The sequence below is a fragment of the Artibeus jamaicensis genome, unplaced genomic scaffold, assembly GCF_021234435.1.
Source record: "Artibeus jamaicensis isolate MK-2021 breed Jamaican fruit bat unplaced genomic scaffold, CSHL_Jam_final scaffold_461, whole genome shotgun sequence".
In the NCBI taxonomy this organism is placed as follows: domain Eukaryota; kingdom Metazoa; phylum Chordata; class Mammalia; order Chiroptera; family Phyllostomidae; genus Artibeus; species Artibeus jamaicensis.
Window position 1 is genome coordinate 10,587,564 of NW_026522045.1, and position 27,436 is coordinate 10,614,999.

The 27,436-nt window shown below is 38.3% G+C and overlaps 1 protein-coding gene across 1 annotated transcript in view; it reads right to left on the bottom strand.

Moving 5' to 3' along the window:
• The window catches only part of GUCY2F (guanylate cyclase 2F, retinal), a 166,637-nt gene extending 142,069 nt beyond the window's left edge, over nucleotides 1-24,568 (bottom strand). Inside the window, 7 exon segments of the mRNA XM_053657476.1 lie at nucleotides 8,719-8,893; nucleotides 8,895-9,017; nucleotides 9,019-9,090; nucleotides 9,092-9,157; nucleotides 9,160-9,308; nucleotides 23,921-23,969; nucleotides 24,482-24,568. Of these exon segments, the coding sequence (XP_053513451.1) occupies nucleotides 8,719-8,893; nucleotides 8,895-9,017; nucleotides 9,019-9,090; nucleotides 9,092-9,157; nucleotides 9,160-9,308; nucleotides 23,921-23,969; nucleotides 24,482-24,568 (721 nt within the window).
• Between the last annotated feature and the right edge of the window lie 2,868 nt (nucleotides 24,569-27,436).

Sequence of the window (27,436 nt, forward strand, 5' to 3'; positions counted from 1 at the left end):
TGCCTACCACTTGGCATACCCACAGATACCAACAACTAGCTGTATCAAGTGTGAGTACTATACACTCTTTTGGATGCTTACACACTAACATACCAGAAGTTACACTCAGTGCACAGCCTAACCTATGGCTCACTTTCCTTGACTGTCCTTCCCACTACCCAACTGCCTACATTCTGACTTGTGTTGCTGAGGTCTCAGAATGCCTTGTCTGAGTCTGCCTGTGTTTTGTCAGAAACCAGACCCGAAGTCCTAGAGTGCACAGGTTTGTCTTTACTACTTTTTATCTCCCTTTCTGAGTCCTCTTTATACCAGAGTCTTTCTTTTTTCCACAACCACATACCTTCCTCTCTGGCTTACCCACAAATCTTAAAATTTTCATTCCCTACATGGGTTGATCCATACTGTTACAAAGAAACCAAGCTGATTAAATAAAGTCATAAGACAAAAATGACTAATAGCTCAATGTAAAGAAAGCTCATTTCCATTTTTATTGACTTTAAGCAGTAATTCTTGGCTCTGACTGCATTTTATAAGCAGATGTGAACCTATTTAAAATATTTTTTGTTGGGACCCCACTCTCAGACCAGCAGAATCTCTGGAGGTGGCACTCTGGCATCAATCATGTTGAAAAGATTTTCAGGTACTTCCAGTGTGCAGCCACAGTGAGAGCCATTGACTTAAAGAAATAAATTTCTAACACTGAGGAAATAATGTTTACCTTTGCTATTTCCCTACCTCAAAGGAGTTGTGGGTGGTGAGCATTCAGTCCTATCCTCTCTCAGTCTGACAGCCCAAAGAGCTTCAGGACCTGGATTTATTTAACATTTCATGGTAGAGGTCAAAATGTCACTTCAAATGGGTGGAATATGAAACTATTAAATGTGAACTTGCGGAGGACATTTGGCTTCATAAAGATTTATAAAATGTTATAATGATATATGATAATATCATTAAATATGTAAGCCTGTTTCTGGCATGACTCCTCCCAGGAAATAATTTTATATTTTTAAAAATAATTCTGAGCTCTGCTTTGAAAGTATCAGCTCTATTATGAAGTAATCAGAGCCACAACAATTGCTTAACATTAGAGGATCTCATAGAGGGAAGCTGAAAGCAGACTAGTGTAGTTCCTGCAACTAAAAATTCTTGGATTCATCCTTCCATAATGGTCATAATTAAGGCCCAGTACTTGAGACACTTGAAACCTAAAATAGGATTCTGGGTATTGGCCAGGCCTTAGCTGAGCCATTCTCTAACATGCCCATTATTATGTTAAGGAATGACTGGGACTAGGACTAATCCTAGAAGTAATCAGTTTGACAAAGTAGAGTCTGAGCTATCTGTCCTAAAGTTGTGGAGTGGCTGCAATGAGGAAATGAGAAGTTTCCCACAAATTACTGCCACTTTCCAGAATAAAGTAGAGATTTAAAAAATTAGAATAGAAAAAAAAAGTGCCACAGGGTTTACAATAAGGTAAGTAAAAGATTTGATTTAAAAGGATAAGGAAGGACCTTCTTCTTTTCCAAAATATACCCAACATGCCCTGAGTAGCTTCAGTAGGTCAGTCCAAAGTACTTCACAATTTATCCATTGCCTTTGCAAAAAAAAAAAAATCACCTTTGAACATAAAACTTTTGAAAGGGGAAATATTAAAATTTAGGCAGTCTTATTTGAATATGCTTTCATTTATCAGCCAAACATGGTGTTCCATATCTGTTACTTGTGTGCTACAGAGAAAGAAGCCCTGGTTTGGGGTGGAGGGAAGAAGGGGTACATGCATTTTGGAGTCTAGATAAGATGGATTCAAAGTAAGATGCGATGAAACAAAGGCCTTGGGCACTTATGAGGGAAAGTACCAAGAAGGGTATGAAAGGAAAAATCTCAAGACACTACAACAGACAAAATATAGTGATGAGAATAAGAGATCCAATAAGAGATCCAAGGTGGCAGAGGTGTAAGTGGAAGCTACACTAACCTCCTCCAAGGACCAATCTGGAATTACAACTGTATTGTATATAAATTATCTTGATTAACCAACTGAACACTAGCTGAAGAAAAGCCTTATAACTATGGATAGACAGGAAAAACCACTACACCCCAAGAGACTGGTAGAAAGTGTGGAGGAAGCACAAAAGTGCTGACAGGGCTCCTGTGGGAGGCAGCTGAAGTTCCAGAGTGAAATTTCAGCTGGTGAGGGATTCTGCCTGAGAAACATGGGGTCTAAATACCAAGCTGGGCTCCCCAGCCTACATAACAAGAGCTGCAGAAAGGAACTAAGATAACATCCATCTGTGAAAAGCAGCAGGGTTTCTGTCTGCCAGGGAGAGAGATGCAGAGGTGCAAAGAACCTCTTAAAGGGCCAATGCACAAAATTTCATTGGCAACCACTTACTCTGGGCTCTGGCAGAGGGAGGGCAGGGTGGACTAGAGATGCTTGAGGGGAGTCTAGGGTTGGTGGCTGTGGGGAAATAACTGAAGGAACAGCTGCCAGGATCTCTGTATTGAGTTATTCCCCATACTGCAGGAGCCATCTTTCCCAGGCAGAACACTCCCCTCCAAGTGGCATCAGCCTCAGGGGAAGCAACAGCCACACCCACAGGAATTACTCTGCCCCACCCTGTAGTGCTTAAGCCTGACTTCTGATTACAGCTTCAGGCTATATCACTGATATGTGTAACAACTAAGGTAGAAAATACAAACAAGCAGCCAAAGTGAGAAGAAAAAGAAACAGACCCCTAATGAAAGAACAAGAGAATTATCCAGAAGAAGAGCTAGATAAAATGAAGGCAAGCAATTTATCAGATAGAGAGTTTAGACTAATGATTACAAGGATACTCAACAGCATGAGGGAAAACATCATAGAAACCATAAACAAGAATCAGTCAGAAATAAAGAACACAATATTGGAAATAAATAACACACTGGAAGGAATAAACAGTACATTAGATGAAGCAGAGGATCAAATCAGTGACTTGGAAGATAAGGTAGAAAAAAACACCCAGGCAGAGCAGCTAAAAAAAAATGAATTTTGAAAATAAGGAGATTGTAAGAAACATTTTGGACAACATGAAGTGTAACAATATCAGCATCATGGGAATACCAGAAAGAGAAGAGAGTGAGCAAAGGATAAAGAACCTATTTGAAGAAATAATGACTGAAAACTTACCTAATCTGGTGAAGGAAAAAGACACACAAATCCAGGAAGCTCAGAGAGTCTCAAACAAGTTGGACCCAAAGAGGCCTACGCAAAGACACATCATAATCAAAATCACAAGGCTTAAAGACAAAGAGAGAATCCTAAAAGCCACAAGAGAAAAGCATGTAGTTACATACAAGGGAGCACCAATTAGACTGTCATCTGATTTCTCAACAGAAACATTTCAGGACAAAAGAGAGTTGTATAAAATATTCAAGGTGATAAAAAGCAAGGTCCTACAACCACGGCTACTTTACTCAGCAAGGCTATCATTTAAACTCAAAGGAGAAATAAGGAATTTCTCAGACAAGAAAAAGTTAAAAACATTTGTTAACATCAAACCAGTACTGCAACAAATGTTAAAGAACTTTTTTAAGAAGAAGAAGAAAAGAGAAATAAAAAAAATAGAGGAAAAAGGTCTAACAATAAAATGGCACTAAATATATCTATCGACAATCACCTTAAATGTAAATGGCTCAAATGCTCCAACCAAAAAACAGAAGGTAGATGAATGAATAAGAAAACAAGACCGATATATATGCTGCCTTCAGGAAACTCATCTCAGATCAAAAGATACACACAGACTAAAAGTAAAGGGATAGAAAAAATATTTCATGCAAATGGAAAGAAAAAAGCTGGGGTAGCAATACTTATATGTTACAAAATAGACTTTTAAACCAAGGCAATAGTAAGAGATAAAGAAGGACACTACATAATTATAAAGGAAACAATCCAACCAGGCAATATAACCCTAGTAAACATTTACACAGCCAACATAGGAGCACCTAAAGATGTAAAGTAAATTTTCATGGAGATAATGGGGAAGATAGACAGAAATACAGTTATGGTTAGGGATTTTAACACCCCATTCATTTCAATGTATAGAACTTACAGATGGAAAATCAACAAGGAAACAGCAACCTTAAATTCACACTAGATCAAATGGACTTAACTGATAATCTTTAGAGCATTTCATCCCAAAGCAGCAGAATATACATATTTTTCAAATGCACATGGAACATTTTTGAGGATAGGCCACATGTTAGGGCACAAAACAAGTCTCAATAAATTTAAGAAGATTGAAATCATATCAAAACCTTCTGTGACCACAATACTATGAAACTAGAAATCAATCACAAGAACACTGAAAAACATGCAAAGACATAGAAGCTAAATAACATGTTATTAAACAATGAATGGGTCAACATTGACATCAAGAAAGAAATCAAAAGATACCTTGAAACAAATTAAAATGAGGATGCAACAATCCAAAACCTGTGGGACACTGGGAAAGCAATCCTAAGAAAGAAATTCATAGCATTACAAGCCTATCTCTAAAAAGAAAAATCTCAAATGAACAATCTAACTTCACACTTAAAGAAACTTGAAAAGAAACAACAAACAAAGCCCAATGTAAATAGAAGGAAGGAAATAATTGAGATCAAAGCAGAAATAAGTAAAATAGAGTCTAAAAAATATACAAAAGATCAATGAACCCAAGAGCTGGTTCTTTGCAAAGCAAACATGACTGACAAACCTTTAACCAGATTCATCAAGAAAAAATGGAAAGGACCCAAATAAATAAAATCAGAAATGAAAGAGGAGAAATAACAATTGACACCAAAAAATACAAAAGATTATTAAAAAATATTATGAACAACTATGTGCCAACAAACTGAACAACCTGAGCAAAATGGATAAATTCCTACAAACATACAATTTTCCACAACTAAATCAGGAAAATCAGAGAATCTGAATAGAAAGATTATACCTCGTGAAATTGAAGCAGTAATCAAAGAATTCCCAACAAACAAAACCTTTGGACCAGATGGCTTCACAGGTGAATTTCACCAAACATCTGGAGGAGAACTAACACCCCTCCTTCTCAAACTATTTTATAAAATTCAAGAGGAGTGAAGGCTCCCAAACTCTTTTTACAAAGCCAGCATTATCCTAATTCCAAAACCAGATAAAGACACTACAAAGAAAGAAAATTATAGGCCAATATTCCTGAAGACTATAGATGCTAAAATCCTCAACAAAATATTAGCAAACTGAATACAACAATGCATCAAATAAAAACTACACCATGATGATTAGAATTTATGCCAGGAATGCAAAGTTGGTACAACATTCACAAATCAATAAATGTGATTCACCAAATAAACAATAAAAACCACATGATCATATCAACAGATTTAGAGAAAGCATTTGATCAAATCCAGCACCCATTCATGATAAAAACTCTCAGCAAAGTGGGAATAGAGGGAACATACCTACACATAATAAAGGCAATATATGTCAAAATCGCTGCCATCATCATACTCAATGTGCAAAAACTATAAGTATTCCCCTTAACATTGGAAACAAGACAGAGATATCACTTTCTCCTCTCTTATTCAACATAGTACTGGAACTCCTAGCCAAAGCAGTCAGACAAGAAGAAGAAATAAAAGGCATTCAAGTTGGTAAGGAAGAAGTAAAAGTGTCTTTATTTGAAGATGACATAATACAGTAAATAGAGAATCCTGAAGATTCCACCAAAAAACTTGTAGAACTGATAAATGAATTCAGCAAAGTATCAGTATACAAAATTAATATCTAGAAATCAGTTGCATTTTTATATGCCAAAAATGAACTGACAGAAAGGGAAATTAAGAAAATAATCCCATTCACAATTGCTATAAAATACCTAGGAATAAACCTAACCAAGGATGTAAAAGATCTGTACTGTAAAAATCATAAGACACTGAAGAAATAAATGGAAGAAGACACAAGTAAGTGGAAGCATATACTATTTTCATGGATCGGAAGAATTAACATCATTAAAATGTCCATACTACCCAAAGCAATCTATACATTCAATGCTATTTTTATCTAGATTCCAATGATGTATACCACAGGACTAGAACAAATATTTCAAAAATGTATATGGAACCATAAAAGGACCCTCATAGCAACAGCAATCCTGAGGGAGAAGAACAAAGTTGGAGGACTCATGCTACCTAATGTCTAACTATACTATAAATACACCAAAAAAATACAAAACAGCATGGTACTTGCATAAAAACAGACACATAGATCAATGGAACTGAGTAGACAAACCCAAACCCTTGTAGTCAATTAATAATTGATAGAGAAAGCAAGCACATATAATGGGCTAAAGATAGTCTATTCAATAAGTGGTGTTGGCAAAATTGGACAGATACATGCAGAAAAATGAAACTAGACCACCTTCTTACACCAACACAAGAATAAATTCAAAATGGATCAAATACTGAAATGTTAGACTCAAAACCATAAAAATCCTAGAAGAAAATATAGGCAGCAAAATCCTAGACATTGCCAGCAGAAATTTTTTATTAGATATGTCTCCCCAGGCAAGGGAAACAAAAGAAAAAAATAAAAAATGGGACTACAAAAAAAAGTTTTGCACAGAAAAGGAAATCAACAACAAAATAAAAAGACAACCCACAGAATTAATATCCAAAATTTATAAAGAACTTACAAAACTCAACGCCAAAAAATAAAAACCCACTTAAAAATGGGCAAAAGACCTAAATAGGTACTTCGCCAAAGAGGAAATACAGATGGTCAATAGACATATGAAAATATGCTGAACATCACTAATCATAAGAGAAATGCAAATTAAAGATAAAATGACCATATGATCTTACTTTTAACAGGAACCTAAACAATAAAACAAACAAACAATCAAAATATAACCAAAGACACTGAAATAGAGAACAGGCTGACAGTGACCAGAGGGGAGAAGGGAGGGAATTTCAGGGGGAAAAGGGGAAGGGATTACAGGAACAGGTATAAAGGACACATGGACAAAAACTAGTGGGCAGTGGAAATGGGAGGGAGGTGGGGAGGGCTGAGTGGGTGGGCTGAGGTGGGAGTAAAAGACAGAAAACTGTACTTGAACAACAATTAAAATAAAATTTATAAAAATAAAGTTAAAAAATTAATAAAATTTGACTGAGAAAAAAAAACACAATGAGCCCTGGCTGGTGTGGCTCAGTGGACTGAGTAAATGAAAGCACCAGCTTTGTGCCATTTTAAACACATGTGTGCATGCATACACACACGCACACACACACAACTCTCTATTCCAAGTTTCTGCTTCCAATAACAAATCATAACAAGCCTAAATAGTTCATGTACAATTGAACATCCAACTTCTTCAAACAGTCTAGCCCTGGCAGGTGTGGCTCAGTGGACTGACTGCTGGCCTGCGAACCAAAGGGTTGCCATGTTGATTCCCAGTCAGGGCACATGCCTGGGTTGTGGGCCAGGTCCCCAGAAGGGGGTGCATGAGAGACAACCACACATTGATGTTTCTCTGCTCTTTCTTCCTCCTTTCCCCTCTCTAAAAATAAATAAAATATTAAAAAGCTGCAATGAGATATCTTCTCAGACCTGTCAGAATGGCTATCAATAGATCAACAATGAAAAAGTGCTGGTGAGGATATGGAGAGAGGGGAACCCTTTTGCACTCTTGGTGGGAATGCAGGCTAGTGCAGACACTATGGAAAGCAGTATGAAGACTCCTCAAAAAAGTAAAAATGGATCTGCCTTTTGAACCAGTGATCCCACTTCTGGGAATATATCCAAAGGAACACAAAACACTAATTTGAAGAACATAAGCACCCCTATGTTCATTGCAGCATTATTTACAATTGCCAAGATCTGGAAGCAGCCCAAGTGTACATCAGTAGATGAGTGGATAAAACAACTATTGGACATTTACATAACAGAATATTACTCACCCATAAATAAGAAGAAAGTTTTTCCCTTTGTAACAATATGGATGGACCTGGAGAACATTATGGTAAGTGAAATAAACCAGTCAGACAAAGACCAATACCATTTGATATCACTCATATGTGGAATCTAATGAGCAAACTGAACTAACCAGGAAAATGGGGACAGACCCATGGATGAAGAGCAGGATGACAGCTAGTGGCAGGGAGAGGTGGAGGGATTGAGCAAAATGGAGAAAGGACTCATAGGCATGGACAACAGCGTAGTGAATGGTGGGGGTATGGAGTATAAGGGGACTAAATGGTAATGGGAAAAATACAGTCAAGATTAAATCAAGAAAATAAAATAATAAAATGTATAGATCTAAAAATTGAGCATAAATAAAATAAATATACTAGGCATATTAAAAAAAAAAACCCTCTTTGGCTCATCTGAAACTGCCAGGGTCCTAAGTGCATAGAGGGTATGTGGATACAATTGCTCTTGATGTTCTTCTTCCTCACACAGGTGGTGAGAGCAAGCACTGACATTCATGAGCATTTTAACTTCAGAGTACTTTGTACCTTTATTCAGTTAATAAAATAGGTTCTGTTGAAGAAAGACACTCTTGGGGCCTACGTGCAAGTAGAAAAAGGAACCCATGAAGAACTGGGGAGTGATGTGCTGCCCTAGTGGGTGAGGGTAGAAAATGTTTTGGAGATTGTAGTATCCTGAGCCATGTTTTTAAACCTCAGCCAAGAGAAAGCATTCACTGTGAATTCCCTCCACCAGTCAAATCTGATTGAGAGCTTTCTGAATGCTTTGGCTGTCTTGTCCTGTGGTCAGGACGACCTCTACAAGTAAGCAATGGCTCCAAAGAGAATTTGTAATTTGATTAGCTATATGCACCCAAAAGTCTTCATCTGAGGAAGTTACTCCAGTATGAGCCTCCAGCATGCGGAAAATATTCCATCACAGTTAACAGCACACGCAGGGGAGATGGGAGTGTCTTAGAAAAGGTCGGGTAGCTATTTTTATTGTCTAATTCATAATGAATAAAAGCCCAAGAGAAAAATCTCTTTGTCCCAGATGTTTCTGAGGAGCACAGCTACCTCTAAGTAGCCAGGGTTGGCAGGACTAATAAATAAATCCTGAGGCCATCTGGTGGTGAGAAATGAAACTGGAGAGGGCCCTGGAAGTCTGGCAGTCTTTTTAAATTTTGTTTTATTGTTCAAGTTCAGAATCACATATTCAAAAGAGAAACTGAGGTCAAATGATGGTTCTCTGTTGATCTGTTCAGTGGCTAATCAAGCAGCAACCTCAGACAGGGACTTTGAGAACAACTGATCACAAGCCCAAGGAGCTTGAATGATGTAAGGTCATAGTGTCCTCACTGTCTTCTGGTATCCTTAAATCAGAGCATAAGTTGAGAGAAAGTCCAGGGTCTTGAGATCATTGCCTTCCTGTTTCCAGCAAGCTAACAAAGAGATACTGGAAGCTTACTGTGCTTTCCTGAGATAAACAGTGGTGTTTCCAAATGCCTGTCAATTAGAGAGAAAAATGTGTTACTCACATTATTCCTGAAGCTTCTGGAAATATTGGTTATGAAAGAATAGCAAAGGAATAGCTGTCTACAAACTACAAGTTTCTTCCCCCTCCCCCTGACTGAAACTCTTCCTTTTTTGTTCTTTCTGTATTCCTAATGTTAGTAGATTGCACTTCCATCCACAGTTGACCCATTTCAATTGCTCTAGTCAGAAATCTGGTAGCCAGCTGAGATTCTTCCTTCTTCTCTGTCCCCACATTCAATTCATCACCAAGTCCTGTTGATTTAACTTCAGTAATAACTGCCCACCCCATGTGTTGTGAGAATTACAAGGGTTAACATACAGCAAGCACCTGTAACAGGGTTGGAATGTTGTTAGCATTATATTAGTGATATTATAATTATTATAGTTTTAAATGTGTCCACCTTTCTCTACCATACTGCCCTCTTGGAGAGAGACAAAAATGTAAACAGATAATAGCAATGCAGAGTAAAAAGTGCTATTATTGAAGTAGCCCAGACAGAGGAAGAAAAGAAGGTCACCCAAACCCAGATTTCAGGGTAAGGGAAGAGAGAGGAGAAGGGACATCTCTGTAGTTGAGTACTGAAAGAAAAGTCTAGGACAATGGGGTTGCAGTGGAGCAAGAGGTGTTGCTAAGAGCTTTCTAGACAGAAAGAACAGCATGAAGTAAGATATAGAGGATTTTTTAAAGGATATGTTAGATTTTAAGAATTACAAGCCATTTTTTCTGCTTGGGTCTATATTATTAGCCAAGGTAGGGGCCAGATCACCAAGAGTCATATATACCACTCATTGGTTTTTAGATTTAATCCTGTAGAAAATGGATTTAAGCACAGAAATGGTATCACATTTCTAGTTTTAAGAGATGACTCAAGTAGCACTATAGATAATGGGTTGGAAGAAGGCAAGACTGGTTTGGCCAGTTTGAAACCAGCAAGAGGTTTGTGTGTTTGTGTGTGTGTGTCTTTGTTTTCTGTTTGATTTTTTAAAGTAATTTTTCATTTTTATTATTTTTTATCTCTCAATTCCTTTTGCTTCTCTTTCCTTCTTTCTTATATTATTCCTTCTTCCTTTCTTTCCAATTTTATCTCTTCTACCTTCCTTAGTCTGCTTTTTTTTTGAAATACCCACAAATGACACCAAAAAACCAGGAACTGTGAAAAGACCAGAGTTGGACCCAAAGAGGAAGAATCCCAACAGCTGAGACAGAGAGACAAATTTCACTTTGATATTACAGAGAACCTGTAAGATATGGCATATTTTATTATTATTATTACATTTTTTATTTGAATAATATTTTTGTATTCCTCATCTTTCTGTTTAGTCTTCTTTGCTTGGCTGGTTATATTGTATCATTTGACAGTTTTCCCCTGTCTTCTCATTTATAATGTATTGCTAATTTATTGTCCTTCACCTGTGTTCCAATTAGCAGACTACTAAAAGTCCAATATTCCCTATTCTTGGTATCTAGATCTCATAGATTCTATCATATGATTGTTGCTCTAATATTATTGTAAATAATAGCTATTCCATACTATTGTAAATACTACACAACACCCCTCCCAGATGTCAGCCAACTTCACAGTTTCCTGAACTCTATTACTGTAGTGGTAAACTCTATCCTCTCACACACTACACCTATTTACTACTCTTTACTCTCACCTTACCTCATAATCTGACCTCCCACAACCTCACTGCTTTCTAGATCCAACTCACAATCCATCCCTTTCCAACAAGAGACTTATCTACTTTCTATCCTTTCTAAAAAGTGGCTAGTTGGGTGGAATATATGGTTAACACTATACATAAATAAAGGATCACCTACCTCTTCCTTAGTGGCTGCTACTGTAAATAGCATAGAATACTCTCCTCTGTCTTAAACCACTCTGCCTCACGCCTCCAGCTGATCACAAAAAACAGTAGGTGGAAGCAGTGAACACCAGGATACCTGAAGGAGAATGCACCACTGAATCTCACAGGTATTCTACCACAGAAGTTCACACTATAAATGCAGGAAGTCAGAACATATCAATTTAAGAACCTAAGGCTAAAAAGAAGAGTCTCGCAAACAATGGGAAGACAAAAAAACAATGCCAAATGAAAGGAAAGAAGAAAACATCAGAAAGAATGCTAAATGAAATAGAGGCAACTCAACTGTAAGATATTGAATTCAAAGCAATGGTTATCAGGAAGCTCCATGAGCTGACAGCAAATTACTAGAAACTACAGAGGAACTACCATGAACTCACTGAAAATTATATCAACATGAAAAGGGAAATAGAAACTATCAGCAAGGGACAAGATGAAGTGAAGAATACAATTTCTGAACTGAAGAACACAGTGGAAAGAATCAAAAGCAGGATCAATAGAGCAGAAGATCGGATCAGCAAGCTGGAGGAAAAAGTAAAAAAAAATCTAGAAAGAGCAAGAAAAGGAAAAGAGGCTCAGAAAGCATGAGAGGGATTAAGAGAAATACAAGACAATATAAAACATAATAATATCCAAACAATAGGGATACCAGAAGAAGAGGAAGAAGAGCAAGGAATAGAAAACCTATTTGAAAAAGTAATGATAAAAAACTGCCCTAATTTGATGAGAGAAAAAGTTACACACATCCAGGAAACACAGACAGTCCCAATCAAGAGGAACCCAAAGAGGCCCACTTCAAGACACATCATAATTAAAATGCAAAATACAAAGACAAAAAGAGAATCTTAAAGGCAGAAAAGGGGAAAAAAGGAAGTAACACACAAGCGAGCTCCAATAAGGTTAGCTGCTGACTTCTCAGTGGAAACGCTCCAAGCCAGAAGAGAATGGCAAAAAAAATTCCAAGTAATGAGAACCAGAGGACTAAAAACAAGGCTACTTTACCCAACAAGGCTTTCAATCAAGATAGAAAATCAAATAAGAAGCTTCAGAGACAAAACAAGGGTAAAAGAATACACCTCAACCAAACCAGCTCCGTAAAATATGCTAAAGGGACTGCTTTAAGGAAAGAAAGGAAAAGAGAGAGACAGAGAAGAAAAAAACACAGGTATGAAAATGACAATGAATGAATATCTATCAATAATAACCTTAAACATAAATGGATGAAATGCTCCAATCAAAAGACATAGAATAGCTGAATGGATAAGAAAGCATGACCCACACATATGCTGCCTACAAGAGACACATATCAGGACAAAGACCTACACAGATTGACAGTGAAAGGCTGGAAACAAATTTTCCAAGCAAATGAACAGGAAAAAAAAAAAGCCGGGGTAGCAATACTCATATCAGACAAAATAGACTTCCAAAAAAGAACCATAAAGAGAAACCCAGGAGGTCACTTCATAATACTCAAGGGAAGAATTCACCAAGAACACATAAACATTGTAAATATATAGGCACCCTATGTAGGAGCACCCAAATATATAAAGAAAATCTTAGATAACTTCAAGAAAGATATTGACAACAACACAATTATAGTAGGGGATTTTAACACCCCATTGTCAAAAATAAACAGATTTTCCAAACAAAATATCAACAAAGATATTGTGGCCTTGAACAATGCCCTAGATGAAATTGATTAACTGACATATATAGAGAGCCTTTCATCCCAAAGAAGCTAAATACACATTCTTTTCAAATGCACATGGAACATTCTCAAAGACAGACCACATGATAGGACACAAAACGAGCCTCAAAAAATTCAAGAAAATTGAAATCATACCAAGCATTTTATCTGATCACAAGGGACTGAAACTGGAAAACAACCCTAAAGGAAAAAAACCCAAAGCACCCAAAATCATGGAGACTGAATGATATGCTATTAAACAACAAATAGGTCAAGAATGAAATTAGGGAGGAAATCAAAAAAGTTTCTGTAAACAAATGAAAACGATCTCACAACAACCCAAAACTTATGGGACACAGTGAAGGCAGTCCTGAGAGGGAAGTTTATAGCAATACAGGCCTACCTAAAGAAGATAGAAGCATTTCAAACAACCTTACTCTACGCCTGCAAGAACTCGAGGAACAACAAAGACAGGCCAGAGCAAGTAGAAGGAAGGAAATAACCAAGATCAGAGCAGAACTAAATGACATAGAGACTAAAAGCACAATTCTAAGGATCAATGAATCCAGGAGTTGGTTCTTTGAAAAGATAAACAAAATAGACAAGCCTTTAAGTAGGCTTATCAAGAAAAGAAGAGAGAAGACTCAAATAAACACAATCAGAAATGAAATAGGAGAGATTACAACTGATACCACAGAAATAGAAGGGATTGTAAGAAATTACTATGAAGAACTGTATGCCAAGAAATTTGAGAACCTAGGGGAAATGGACACATTTCTAGAAAAATATAATCTCCCAAAAGTCAATGAAAAAGAAGTAGAAAACCTGAATAGACCAATAACAGCAAAAGAAATTGAAGCAATAATCAAAAAAAAAAACCCATCACACAAAAGCCCTGGACCAGATGGTTTCACAGGAGAATTCTACAAAGCATTTAAGGAAGAGCTAACTCCCATTCTTCACAGACTATTCCAAAAAATCCAGAAGGATGGAAAACTCCCAAACTTTTTTTATGAAACCAGCATCATCCTAATTCCAAAACCAGACAGAGATACAACAAAGAAAGAAAATTTCAGGCCAATATCATTGATGAACATAGATGCTAAAATCCTCAGCAAATACTGGCAAACCACATCCAACAATGCATTAAAAAGATCATATACCATGACCAAGTGGGATTCATCCCAGGGATGCAAGGGTGTCTCCACATATGCAAATCAATAAATGTAATACACCATATAAACAAAAGCAAAGACAAATAACACATGATTATATCAATAGATGCAGAAAAAGCATTTGATAAGGTGTAGCACCCATTTATGATTAAAAAACCCTCAGCAAAGTGGGAATAGGTGGAATATTTTTCAACATAATAAAGGCCATGTATGAGAGACCTACAGCCAATATCATACTCAATGGGCAAAGACTATTAGCTTTTCCACTAAGATCAGGAACAAGACAAGGATGTCCACTTTCACCACTTCTATTCAATATAGTATTGGAAGTCCTAGCCACAGCAATTAGACAAGAAAAGGAAATAAAAGGCATCCAAATTAGAAAGGAGAAAACAAAACTGTCATTGTTTGCAGATGACATGATAGTGTACATAGAAAATCCTATAGACTCCACCAAAAAAGTGCTCAATCTAATAAGTGAATTCAGCAAAAGAGCAAGATACACAGTCAATACCCAGAAATCAAAGGCATTTTTGTATACCAACAATGAAAAGGCAGAAGCAGAAATCAAGAAAACAATCTCATTTGATTTGCAAAAAGAAAAATAAAATACCTAGGAATAAACCTAACCAAAGAGGTAAAAGACTACACTCAGGAAACTGCACAACACTGAAGAAAGAAATAAAGGAAGACACAAACAAATGGAAACATATACCTTGTTCATGGATCAGAAGAATTAACATCATCAAAATGTCCATACTACCCAAAGCAATGTACAGATTCAATGCAATATTTATTAAAGTACCAATGGCAAATATACAAACACTTCAAAAATGTATATGGAACTATAAAGGACCCTGAATAGCTGCTGCAATTTTCAGAAAGAAGAGCAAAGTAGGAGAGATCACAATACCTGATACCAAACTGTATTACAAGGCCACTGTAATCAATATAGCCTGGTACTGGCATAAAAACAGGTACATGGACCAATGGAACAGAACAGAGAGCCCAGAAACAAACCAAACTCTTTATGATCAATTAATATTTGATAAAGAGGACAGCAATATAAAACACAGTAACAATAGCCTGTTCAACAAATGGTGTTGGAGAACTGGACAGCTACATGCAAAAAAAATGAAATTTGAGCACCAACTTACAACATACACAAAAATAAATTCAAGGTGGATAAAAGACTTAAATATAAGCTGTAACACCATTAAAGTCTTAGAGGAGAACATAGGGAGGAAAATCTCAGATATTTCACGCAGCAACATTTTTACTGATATGTCTCCTAGAGAAAAGGACATAAAGGAAAAAATAAACAAATGGGATCTCATCAAAATAAAAAGCTTCTGCATGGCTAAAGGAAACAGTATTAAAATAAAAAGAGAACCAACTGTGTGGGAAAATGTATTTGCCAATGATACCTCAGACAAGGGTTGAGTCTCCAAAATATATAAAGAACTTACACAACTCTACCCTAAGAAGACAAACAACAATTAAGAAATTGGTAAAGGACTTGAACAGACACTTCTCCAAGGAGGACACACAGAGAATCCAGAGACACATGAGAAGATGCTCGATATGGCTAGCTATCAGAGAGATGCAAATTAAAACCACAATCAGATACCACTTCACACAGGTCAGAGTGGCCATCACAAACAAAGCAACAAACTAGTGTTGGAGAGGTTGTGGAGAAAAGGGAACTCTAATGCACTGTTGCTGGGATTGCAGACTGGTACAACCACTATGGAAAACAGTATAGAATTTTCTAAGAAATCTAAAAATGGATCTGCCTTTGGACCCAGCAATTCCACTGCTAGGATTATATCCTAAGAATCCTGAAGCACCAATCCAAGATAACCTATGCACCACAGTGTTCATAGCAGCACAATTTACAATAGCCAAGTTTTGGGAGCATCCTTGGTGCCCATCAGTAAATTAGTGGATCAAAAAAAGTGGTATATTTACACAATGGAATTCTATGAAGCAGAAAGAAAGAAGGAGCTCCTACCCTTTGCAACAGCATGGATAGAACTGGAAAGCATTATGCTAAGCAAAATAAGCCAGGTGGTGAAAGACAAATACCACATGATCTCACCTTTAATGGGAATCTAAACAACAAAACAATTAAACCAGCAAAATATAACTGAAGACACTGAAATACAGAACAGACAGACAGTGTCCAGAGGAAATAGGGGAGGGAATTTCATGGGAAAAGGTGAAGAGTTTACAGGAACAAGTATAAAAGACACATGAACCAAAACTAGGGGCAGAGGACAAAAACTAGGTGGGCTGGGTTGGTTGGCTCAGATGGGAGTAAAAGACAGAAAACTGTATTTGAACAATTAAAAAATTAAATTTAAAAAAGGTCAGGCAGATAGAAAAAAGTCATAATGGAAATTTACATGAAAAGTCCAGAGAAACAGCAAAATCCAGGAGACAGTGGTATTTTGTAATCCAAGGAAGATAAAACTTTGAGGATGAAAAGCGTCTATCACATCTTACACTCTGCCGAGTTTCCAAGTAAAGATAGAAAGGAGTCTGTCCATTGGATTTGGATTCAGAGATTAAAGCTGCAAGTTGAAGAGCCACAATAAGTCAAAAGTGAATAGGAATAAGTGAAGCAGAGTCAGCAAATGCAGAGGATTCTTTCAAGATTATGCAGGAAAAGCCTTTCTCCATCTGACCCTTCCTTTTCTGTATACCTCTACCTCCCACCATTCTCACCTGATGCTACAGTTAATTTCTTATAGTTCTACAGAAATGTATCACATAGTCTGTTAAGCATAGGACTTGAAAAGTGCCATTTATTCTACCTTGAATGCCCTCCTCCCATACTCCACTTCTTAATTCTCCTGATGAACTTCAAGAGCCAGTTGAAGTGATCCCTACTCTCTGCAGCCTTAGTTAACACCCCCAGGTTGAATTCATTGTTTTTCCACCTGTGCCTCATACTTATATTCATTAGGGAAGAGTCACTCTGATTTATACACTATCCCTATTTCTGTTGTATATTGTGACAAAAATACTGATATTCTTGATATCTCTGTATTTTTAGCACCTCATACTTTCAACCACAAGGAGCTGGCAACACTGAGGGCAACTCTCTATGTAGAACATAGCCCACTGAATTGGAAATTCTTAAGGTGTCCTATTCACAGCTCTAATGGCTAGCAAAGTATCCAACACAGAGTAGTTACATGTTTGTGAAATGAATTAATAAACATTAAAATTGACCTAAGGTCGAGAATAGCCACATGACATAATAAGACAAATTAATTTATTGGGGGGTATGGTAATAAGAAAAATCCTTAATAAATTTTTATCATTTTTAATCCTCACCTGAGAACATGCTTATTGATTTTAGAGAGGGGGCAAGGGAGGAAGAGAGAGAGAGAGGGAGGGAAACATCAATGTGAGAGAGAAATATTGATTGGTTGCAGTTCATACAACTGGGGAAAAAAACCTGCAACCTAGGCATGTGCCCTGACCAGGAATCAAACCAATGACCTTTCGATTTACAGGATGATACTGCAACCCAGCCATGGCTTTACTAAATTTTCAGTTTTGACCAGAGATAAAAGTAATGGCATGGCTCTCTCCAGGGCTGATAATCAGCATTGGTGTGTACTGGTCAAGCCGAACTTGGTTGTTTATTGCCAGAAACAACCTGCTTACACCAGATATGTTAGTTATTATCTTGAATCTCATCATTAATTTTATGAGAAAGCCTGACTTCTCAAGAGACCAGTGTCAAGGTCATACCTGCTGAAACTTAAATACCTGCCACAATAGAATGCCCCATTTATGAACAGGTGAAGGCTGGTTAAAAGTAGGGTCAAGAAAGAATTGGACAGGAAATGTTTCATGCTTGAAATGTTCCAGGAAAACAGCATGAGTCAGAGGCTGAGGAGTATGTAGGATGGAGAGGGAAAACTTCCAGATTTGCTTAGAGGTGGGGGTGTAAAAGTGGTTCTGAACTGCCTACATACATACAAAGGAGCTCAAATTTATTCCTAGACCTTCAAAAGTAATCCAGTCCAATGCCTTTCCTGCCAAATAGATTTGTTCCATGTGGTATGTTGAGGGCATGAGGTTAAGATTCAACATGGATGCGGTGTAAGTTGTGAACTCAGCCTTCATAGAGCCCCAGCCTGGCACTGCAATCTGAGCTCTAGTCAACAGACACATTCTTCCCTTCCCACCTCCCCCTAACCCCAATTTTTTACCTATCATGGCAAATTCTGGGAACCAAGGCACTCAAGGAATAGCTACTCCTTCTCTGGAGTAGCATGGAAGGGGTCCTTCTTTTTGGTCTGGATTGTAACAAGGATATTGGACTGTTTGATATCTCTGTTCTTATATCTCAACCACTTGGAGTGGGAAACAGTGAAAGGAAATACATATGGAGAATAGAGCTCTATTCACAGGAACCTGCCACCTCTTCTCCCCTAAACACACCTAGTTTGATGGGTTCTCTCCCAGAAGTGCTACATTTAAGCCAGACATTAGCACTCAGATAACAAAGGCTAAGATAATTACTGAGTTCTTGCTATGTATCAAAGACTAGGTGAAACACTTTTCATGTATTATGTTATTTTAAAAACTTGATTTGAAAAACCTAAGCACACAATGACCTGGAAATTGTAGTACCATCCTCATTCCATTCCAACATAAGCCAAGCCAATGCTGCTGCCACCAACCATACCACTGAGAATGATGTTGGTGCCAAGGATGAGGGCCTGGACCCAAACAAACACAACAAGATCCTCAGCCAAGCAATCCACCAAGTTCTCAGTGAACTCAGGTCAATGAACACAGCAGCTTTTCAAAGAACAGGCCAAGGCCACTGGTGATGATGAGGCTGTGCTCTTAGACAAAAACTTCTGCACTGCCCTGGAATAAGAGCTGTGCCCCACAGCTGGTTGGGGCATGAGCCTTGACCAAGTCATCATATTTCTCACAGAATCCAATAACATCAAGGAAGTACTTCTGTTTCCTGCCATGAAACCTGAAGACAAGAAAAAAATGTAGCAACTGTTGATACATTGGAAGGCACAGCAGCTGGCACTTCTGTCTAGAAAATGATAATTGCAAGTTACATAACTCAGGCATCTTTGTACTTCTGCAAAAGATCAAGGACTAGAAGGGAATTCTCATATGTTGCTATCCATTTGACTATCAGGGTTCAGTCACCAGAGAAAGAAAAGGAATTAAGGATTCCTCTTTTGCTTCTTGTTACCAAATAAACCATTCATCTCTATAAATAAATAAATAAATAAATAAATAAATAAATAAATAAATAAATAAATAAATAACAAATTAAAAAACTAGTCACACACCTTTTAGGTAAGTACTATTATCACCCTATGTACAGATGCTGAAACTAGAGGCTCAGAAAGGGTAAGTAACTTGCTAGAGGGCACACTGTGGTAGAATGGGGTGTTGTACCCCAGTTGATTGGGCACTGTAGTAGACAGCCTGCCAGCAGCCTCTAAACTATAAAGACACTGAGACCAACATTATTATACCTTTTGTGCTACTAAGAGTGAATTCGAATGACTCACTTATTCTTTAACAAAAATCTCTAAGTTCTCTATGAAAAAAATGAATTAGATAATAGGGGCGACAGGTGGAGTAAACTCAGAGGAACAAATACAGATTTATTACCCAACTGGAAGGAATTTTCCACTAGTATTCAAAACCAGCCTTAGGACATCCCACTTAATGCCTCACTCAGGGTTCAGTGTTGCACAACTGGAAGGGGGATTGTGATCACCAAATTAGATTATGTTCTTGTCTTTTAGAACAGAAGTCTTGTGAGTACAACCTTCAACATGTTTGCTCTGATCCTCTGTTTCCTTGTCTGCAAAATGGAGGTAAATTTAATTTAATGCTTTGATGTAAGAGAATAAATGAGATACAATACTGACCTTTTGTGCTACTAAAAGATAGCTGTTTGGAAAGATTACATTGGGAATCATAAGGACTGTATCCCAAATCCATTTCTGCCACCGACTCACCATGTAACACTGTAGAATTTGTTCTCCCTTTCTAAATATCTCCCCCCACACCTCAGCTGAACTAGAAAATCTGTAAGTCCCTTTCTTCTCTGAGGTCTACTTATCCTGGGATTCAGTACTTCTAGGTAGTAACTTTTCTAAACCTCCACACTACTAAACTGCTTTCTGAATTCATTCAATGTTCTGTAGCCTTTGCTTTTTTAATTAGCTTTTTTTTTACTGGATTCCCCTAAGTGATTTGTACGTATTTCTATATTACACATCTAGTTCCTGATAATTTTAAATATGTTCTAGAATCCTCTATCAAGTACCTACAATGTAAAGTGCTCTCCCCGCCAATGCTGGAGTGATGCTACACAGAAAATCTGAGTTCCTAAAATCATTTGCTGTTTTATTATCATTATTAACAAGTACATGTTGAGAACATGGTATGTACCAAGGCTGAAACTACAAAAAAGTGGAGGAACATAGGGCCTGGGCAAAAAATCTCCCTAGGAAAGGCCACTATGTGTATCAGTAGGAAGACAGCAATAATGTCCACCAACATGGCTCATATGCAAGGCCAAACTTGTAAGCTCCATGCTTGCTTTTGGTCACTGTTGTATTTCCAGTGCCCTACACAATGCCTAACATGTAATTGATAATCAACAAATATTTGTTGATTAAGTAGTGAAAAAGAAGCATGGAACACAAATGAAATATTTTATATTACTGTTCTTTAAAAGGCTGTATTGTAGGCCTCAGGCAGAAAGCATGTTTGGGAAAATTATCTAGTAGGTAAAATGTGTCTTCAAACTTCTAGTCCAGCTCTTTCTGCCTTCTCTATTAATGAAAAGGGAAAAAACTCTACACAAAGAAGCTTTCTAAATAATTTCTACTGATATGTAAAAAATTAATAATATTTGAAACTTTTTCTTACTGCTCAACCAACGATGTTATACAGAGTTGAGAAGAAGTTTATGCCAAAGTAATTAATCTCTAATATTATAATTTAAATTTCAAGCATCATTGACAGGTAAGCAAAGGAGGATGGACCACTTTTTGATTAGAAAAATGAAAGGACTTTTCATGCTCTTCAGATCAAAGTGATCAACTGTCTATGCTAGGCGTAAGGCTGGCATTCTTATATTTACACTCCAGGTCATTCCTCTTAAGCACAATGACTACCCATCCAAGGTTCTTAAAAGTTTGCTTTTCAACTGCACATTAAAAGCTCATACACAGTGATGAATAGTAACTAGACTTTAGGGAGTGATCATTTGTAATATATACAGGTGTTAAATTATTTTTTAAATTTATTTAATTATTGTCCAAGTACACTTTTCAGGTGGTAAATTATTATGTTGGTTACCTGAAACTTATATAATTAAAAAAATAAATGTTTCTAACAAAGATACCTGCAAGTTGCAATCAGCATAGTGTTTTCAGAATGAATGGAAGTTAATACCAAATCTGTAATGCACATAGTAAAGTTTTTCAAGAGACTTTTGATAAAGTCTCACATACAACATTCAAGATAGTGTATTTTCAGTAATGAATGCAATAACCATTCTATAGTGCATGTAGAGAAGTCTTTTTTAGCTTACTTTTAAAAATATATTCTATTGATTATGCTATTACAGTTGTCCCATTTTCCCCACTTCATTCCCCTCCACCCTGCACACCCGCTCCCACCCATATTCCCCCACATTAGTTCATGCCCATGCGCTATACTTATAAGTTCTTTAGCTTCTACATTATTCATACTATTCTTACCCTCCCCTATTTTTTACCTACCATTTATGCTACTTATTCTCTTTTCCCCCCTCTCTCCTGCTCCCACTCCCCTGTTACTAACCCTCTGTAACTTTGAAATTATTTAAAAATAAAATTTTAATTTTAGAATATTTTAAAAGTTACAGAAAAATTGCAAAGGTACTACAAAGTTCTTGTGTACCTCCACATCTACTTTCCCCTATTTTTAGTCTCTTACATCATTATATTTGCCACAATTCATGAACCACTACTAATACATTATTATTTACTAAAGTTCACACTGTATTTGGATTTCACTAGTTTTCCCCCAGTACCTTTTTGTTGTTGCTCCAGGACGCCATCCAGGATATCACATCATATTTCCTTTGGCTCCTTCTGGGCTGTGACAGCTTCACAGGTTTTCCTGGTTTTTGATGACCGTGACAGTTTTGAGGAGGACCAGTCAAGTATTTTATTGACTGTCCCTTGATTTATGCTTGTCTGGTGTGCTTCTGAATGGTTAGACTGTGGTTCTGTAACTTTTACATATTGGTCATAATCATGTTTAACTTTTGTAACAGACTCAATATAGAGCATATATAAATCTTTTATATATATGTATATATACATATCTTTATATATAGATACATAAAGAAAAAAATATATGTATATAAAAGGCATGATGGTGGGTGGTGATGAGGAAGAGTGAGGTAGCCGACAATAAATAACTAAAAAGAAGCATGTCTACTTTGTACTTTGAGCAACTTGGAGAAAATAAATGACTATGTAGAAAGTTTTGGTTGCCCAGAGTGGTCCAGGCTGACCACATGCAGGCTCATCCTTGCAGTGGGCATAACCTTCCCGAGAAGAGGCTGGGGATGGGTATAGGAGAGAACTGAGCGAGAGGAGATTCCCAAGAGGGGGCTGAAATCTTTCCACAAAAACTGTATCCTAAATCAAGAGCTTTTTTAATCTTGAAGGATTGACTAGCCGACATCTTGTCAAGTGAGAATTCCTCACCACCTTCTGCACAGGTAGACTTGAAGCTAGAGAGTAAAACCAGTTCTGAGAATACCCAAGCATGAGTACAGCCTCAGCACAGGTTCTATTTTAGGAACATTTGGTCATATTCTGCTGCCTCATATTTATACATTGGCAAAACCAGTGGAGCGTCAAAGATACAACCCTTGGCTTCCTTCTTACACCCCACATTTTCATCTATAGAATAGCATGTTCTGAAGGCATGGAAGCAATGGATGGCTGGTTAACCATTATCACACTTGGCCATCTATGGGAGTCCACCTGGATTTGAAAGAGCAAGTGCCCTTTATGTGAGATTAATGTGGGCAGAGAGGGATCAAGTGAGAGAAATGTGAGAGAACCAATAGGTGGAACGCTTGACCATAGCACACTCACACATTTCACAGAGGAGGGGGCTAGGGTTACACCCAGCAACTGCAGATGCCTGAAGGGTAAAAAAGCCAACGCTAAGTATTTGCTGTTTGCTGGCTCCCTTAAGTACCTCCAAAGGCCCAGTAAACGGGGTTGGGTGTTTGGTATCCTTTCTTGGGTCCACAGGAACTTGAAAGAGAGGAGGTGTGTGTATGTGAACTCATGCACTATCCAAGTGAAGGTGTGCCCCAAGGGAATGTGAGTGTGTGAGGGGGCACGGTGGGCTGGTGGAAAATGAGCAAAGACCTGAAAACACTCTAAGATAGGATTTTAGATCTGGCACTGGCTGGGGCAGGAGGAACACATGGGGAGGGGTTGGAGATGGTGGAAGGAGCCCCTGTGGCTATTAGGTCTCAGGACCTAGTCTAGGGCTCTGTACATAAATGACACATCAATTAATGTTCTAATAATAAGACTTATTGAGTACTTAACATTCCTCAGGTACAATAATTCATATACATTACCATCTTTAATCTCTTTTCTGTCTTTTTCTTTCTCTACTTCCTCAATACCCTGTGGGAGGGGTCATAATCTTATTGTCTCCGCTTTACAAATAGGACACTGAACCTCAGAGAGGTCAACTACGAAACTTGCCTAAACTCACATTTGGCAAGTCGCAAAGCTGAGGTTTGAATCCATAGTCTGGGAGCTCAACTTCCGTCTTCTTCCCTGGTGTGAAAGGCCCCAAGGAGAATGATCAGGGTTGGCAGGATGAGGGGGCTGAGCTCCTAGCAGACCTCTCCAGCTCCATGACTTTCTTCCCAGAGTCAGGCCTCCCCCTCTCCCCAGTAGTATTTTTCCCATCCCTAGCCCCAGGGTCTGTCCATCCCAGGGCGCAAAGAGTGGAGCCTTCCACCAAATCCCCTTTAAAGGATAGGGCACAGTGAGAGCAGAAAGGGAATCCTGTCCTCTTTGATCACATGAGCTACCTCACCTCTTCCAGATTCTCACCCTCTTGTGAGAAGAGGTACTTGCCCTGTTGGAGTTCATTCGGTTCAATGGCTCAAGGGGTGGGTGGCCCTTGCCAGCAGTGCAGCAGGATGTGGTGCAGTTGGAGCTTCACAGCGACATCCCCTGCGAGACCATTCCCGCGCTCGGGCAGCAGACTCCATCTGCCCGTCCTTTCCGCTCTAATTTCAGCCGCAACCGCACCCATCTGCGTGCATTTGGAGGCTTGCTTCAGATAATTACTCTGTGAGGTCCTGCTTCCCACCTTAGTGGAGCGCCTGCCAGTGCTGGCCCCTGGAGACTGAAGCTGCAAAGCCCGGGGATTAGCGTTCCCGGGCTGAGGCGACCTCTAGTGCCTGGATCGCTGCACACCACAACACCATCCATATCTACCATGCATTTTCCTTTTCCTTTCTCCCCTCCCCTCTCCTCTTCTCCTCTCCTTTCTCTTTTTTCTTTACTTTCCTTTTCTTTTTTCTTGTATTCTCTTTCCTTTCATTTTTCTTTTCTTCTTTTCTCACCTCCTCTCCCCTCCCTTCCCCTTCCCTGTGCTTTCATTTCCCTTTTTCCTCTTTTCTTTCATGTGCTTTTTTTTTTGCCTGCTCTTTCTTTCTCGCCTTCCTGAATTCTTTCTGCTAAGTGATTTTTAGATTACATGCCTGTTAGCAACTCAAATATGCATTTGGAAAAGTAACTTCCTCCTTGTATACAGTCCCAGGAGTACAACCAGTGTTAATAGTTTTTATCTGTCCTTTTGAAACTGGAAAAGACACTGGAGCTCGTGCTGCCTGTCATGTGCCAAACCCAATAAGCAGAGACAGGGATTGATTGAGTCCTTATGGGCACTTTATTCAGATGGCTGGTGATCTGAGAAGACAGCAGGTTCACACCCTGAAAAAAAAAAACTGTCTTAACATTTTCTTTCCAAGCCAGCTTTTTATAGCAGGGAGTAAACAAGGTGCAGTGAGGGGTTTTGAAATTCAGGGAGGATTAGGTGAAAGAAACTGCAGCATTCTCACCCTGGGCAGTTAGCTGTTCCCATGGGTGGGTGGTCATCTGTCTTCCTGGAACACGAGGGCCCAGATGCCTCCACTTTTCCCCAGGTGGTTGTCTTTAGGAGTGCTCCAGGAGGTTGGCCGTCTCTCACAGGAGCCAGGATGGGCCTTATCTGTAGTTCCTGAAATAATAGCTTTAACATATGCATTACTTACTATGCTTATAACTATATTTGCCTTAAACTAAATTTTCCAACTCTTGAGTCCCCTACCACTTGCGCACTTTTCTCCATGAGAATACTAATACACACACAAAATGTGGTTTAAGTTTTCATACCGGCTTTCTTTGGACTTGAAGACCCTACCAAAATTGTACATGTTCTCTATTCTTTCAACACTTGTGGCTTATTACATTTTCCTTTAGTAAATATACTAGTATAGCCACAATATCACAAACCTGTGACAGAAGTGAAGCATTTTGGTTTAATAGAGAAGAGCACATTTACCATATAAATGTTCAGTTGTTGCTAGTTACTCAAAATGTTTTATGAACTGCATGAGTAGAATTCAGAAGGGCACTACATGCGAATGTAGGAAGGTCATCCTCTGCACTTTACTCAATGCACTTACATAGGCCCCTCCCCCACCTACTTTAAAATAAAAATAGCGTTATACTCTGCACATTTTTAAACGACAACAACAATATATCATGGACATTTATCCTGTCCAACAGATGTAGAGCTACAACGCTACGTCTTATGTTCTATAACTCATGTTCTATTTTAGCACTTCAGTATTCCAGTGTATGGCTGTCCTAGAACTTACTAATTACTGTTTTGATGTACCTTCCAATTCTTTTCTTCACATTGTTTACCTTTACTTACTTCTCACTGCCAACTGCAGTGAACATCTTTGGGCACAGGCCTCTGGTCACTTGAATAAATAACATTAGGCTAAATTTCTGGAAGAGGCTTCTTTGCCAGGTCAAATGGCTGTACATTTAATTTATTTTCGTTTTTGCCTATTTACTTTTTTATTTTGTTGGGTTTTTTTAAATTATATTTTATTGATTATGCTACTACAGTTGTCCTGATTTTTCCCCCTTTGCCCCCTCCACCCAGCATACCACGCCCCCACTCCCTCAGGCCATCTACCACCATTGGTCATGTCCATGGGTCATGTGTATGTTCTTTGTCTACCCCATTTCCTATGCTGTGCTTTACATCCCCATGGCTATGCTGTAACTACCTATACTATCTGTACTTCTTTCTTAAAAAGACTGTATTTAGTTAGTTTTAGAGAGATGGGAAGAAGTAGAGAAAGAGAGGGTGAGAAACACTGATGTGCAAGAGATACAGCAACCCCAACTGAGGACCTGGCCTGCAACCCAGGCATGTGCCCTGACTAGGAGTCCAGCCACTGACCTTTTGGTTTGCATGCCAGTGCTCAATCCACTGAGCCACACCAGCCAGGGCCTATTTGTACTTCTTAATCCCCTGCCTCTTCACCCATTCTCTTCCAACTCCCTCCCATCTGCCAACTATGAAAAGGCTCTCCATGTCCATGATTCTGTCTCTGTTCTTCTACTTTGCTTAGTTTCTTTTTTAGATTCCATCGTTGACAGATAACTATTTTTGCCATTTTATTGTTCATAGTTTAGATCTTCTTTTTCTTAAATAAATCCCTTTAACATTTCATATAACAATGGTCTGGTAATGATGAACCTCTTTAGCTTTTTCTTGTTTGGGAAGCTCTTCATCTGCCCTTCCTTTTTCTTATCAATGTATGGTTGCTTCTGGTGCATCCCCTGCTGGGAACTGGCCTGCAACCCAGGCATGTGCCCTGATGGGGAATCGAACCGCCATCTTTTGGTTCGCAGACCCGTGCTCAGTCCACGGAGCTACACCAGCCAGGGCTGCCCTTCTTTTTTTTAAGTATGTTTTATTGACTATGCTATTACAGTTGTCCCATTTTCCCCCTTTGTCCCCCATCCCTGAACCCCCCTCCGTCCAGCATTCCCATTCCCTTAGTTCATGT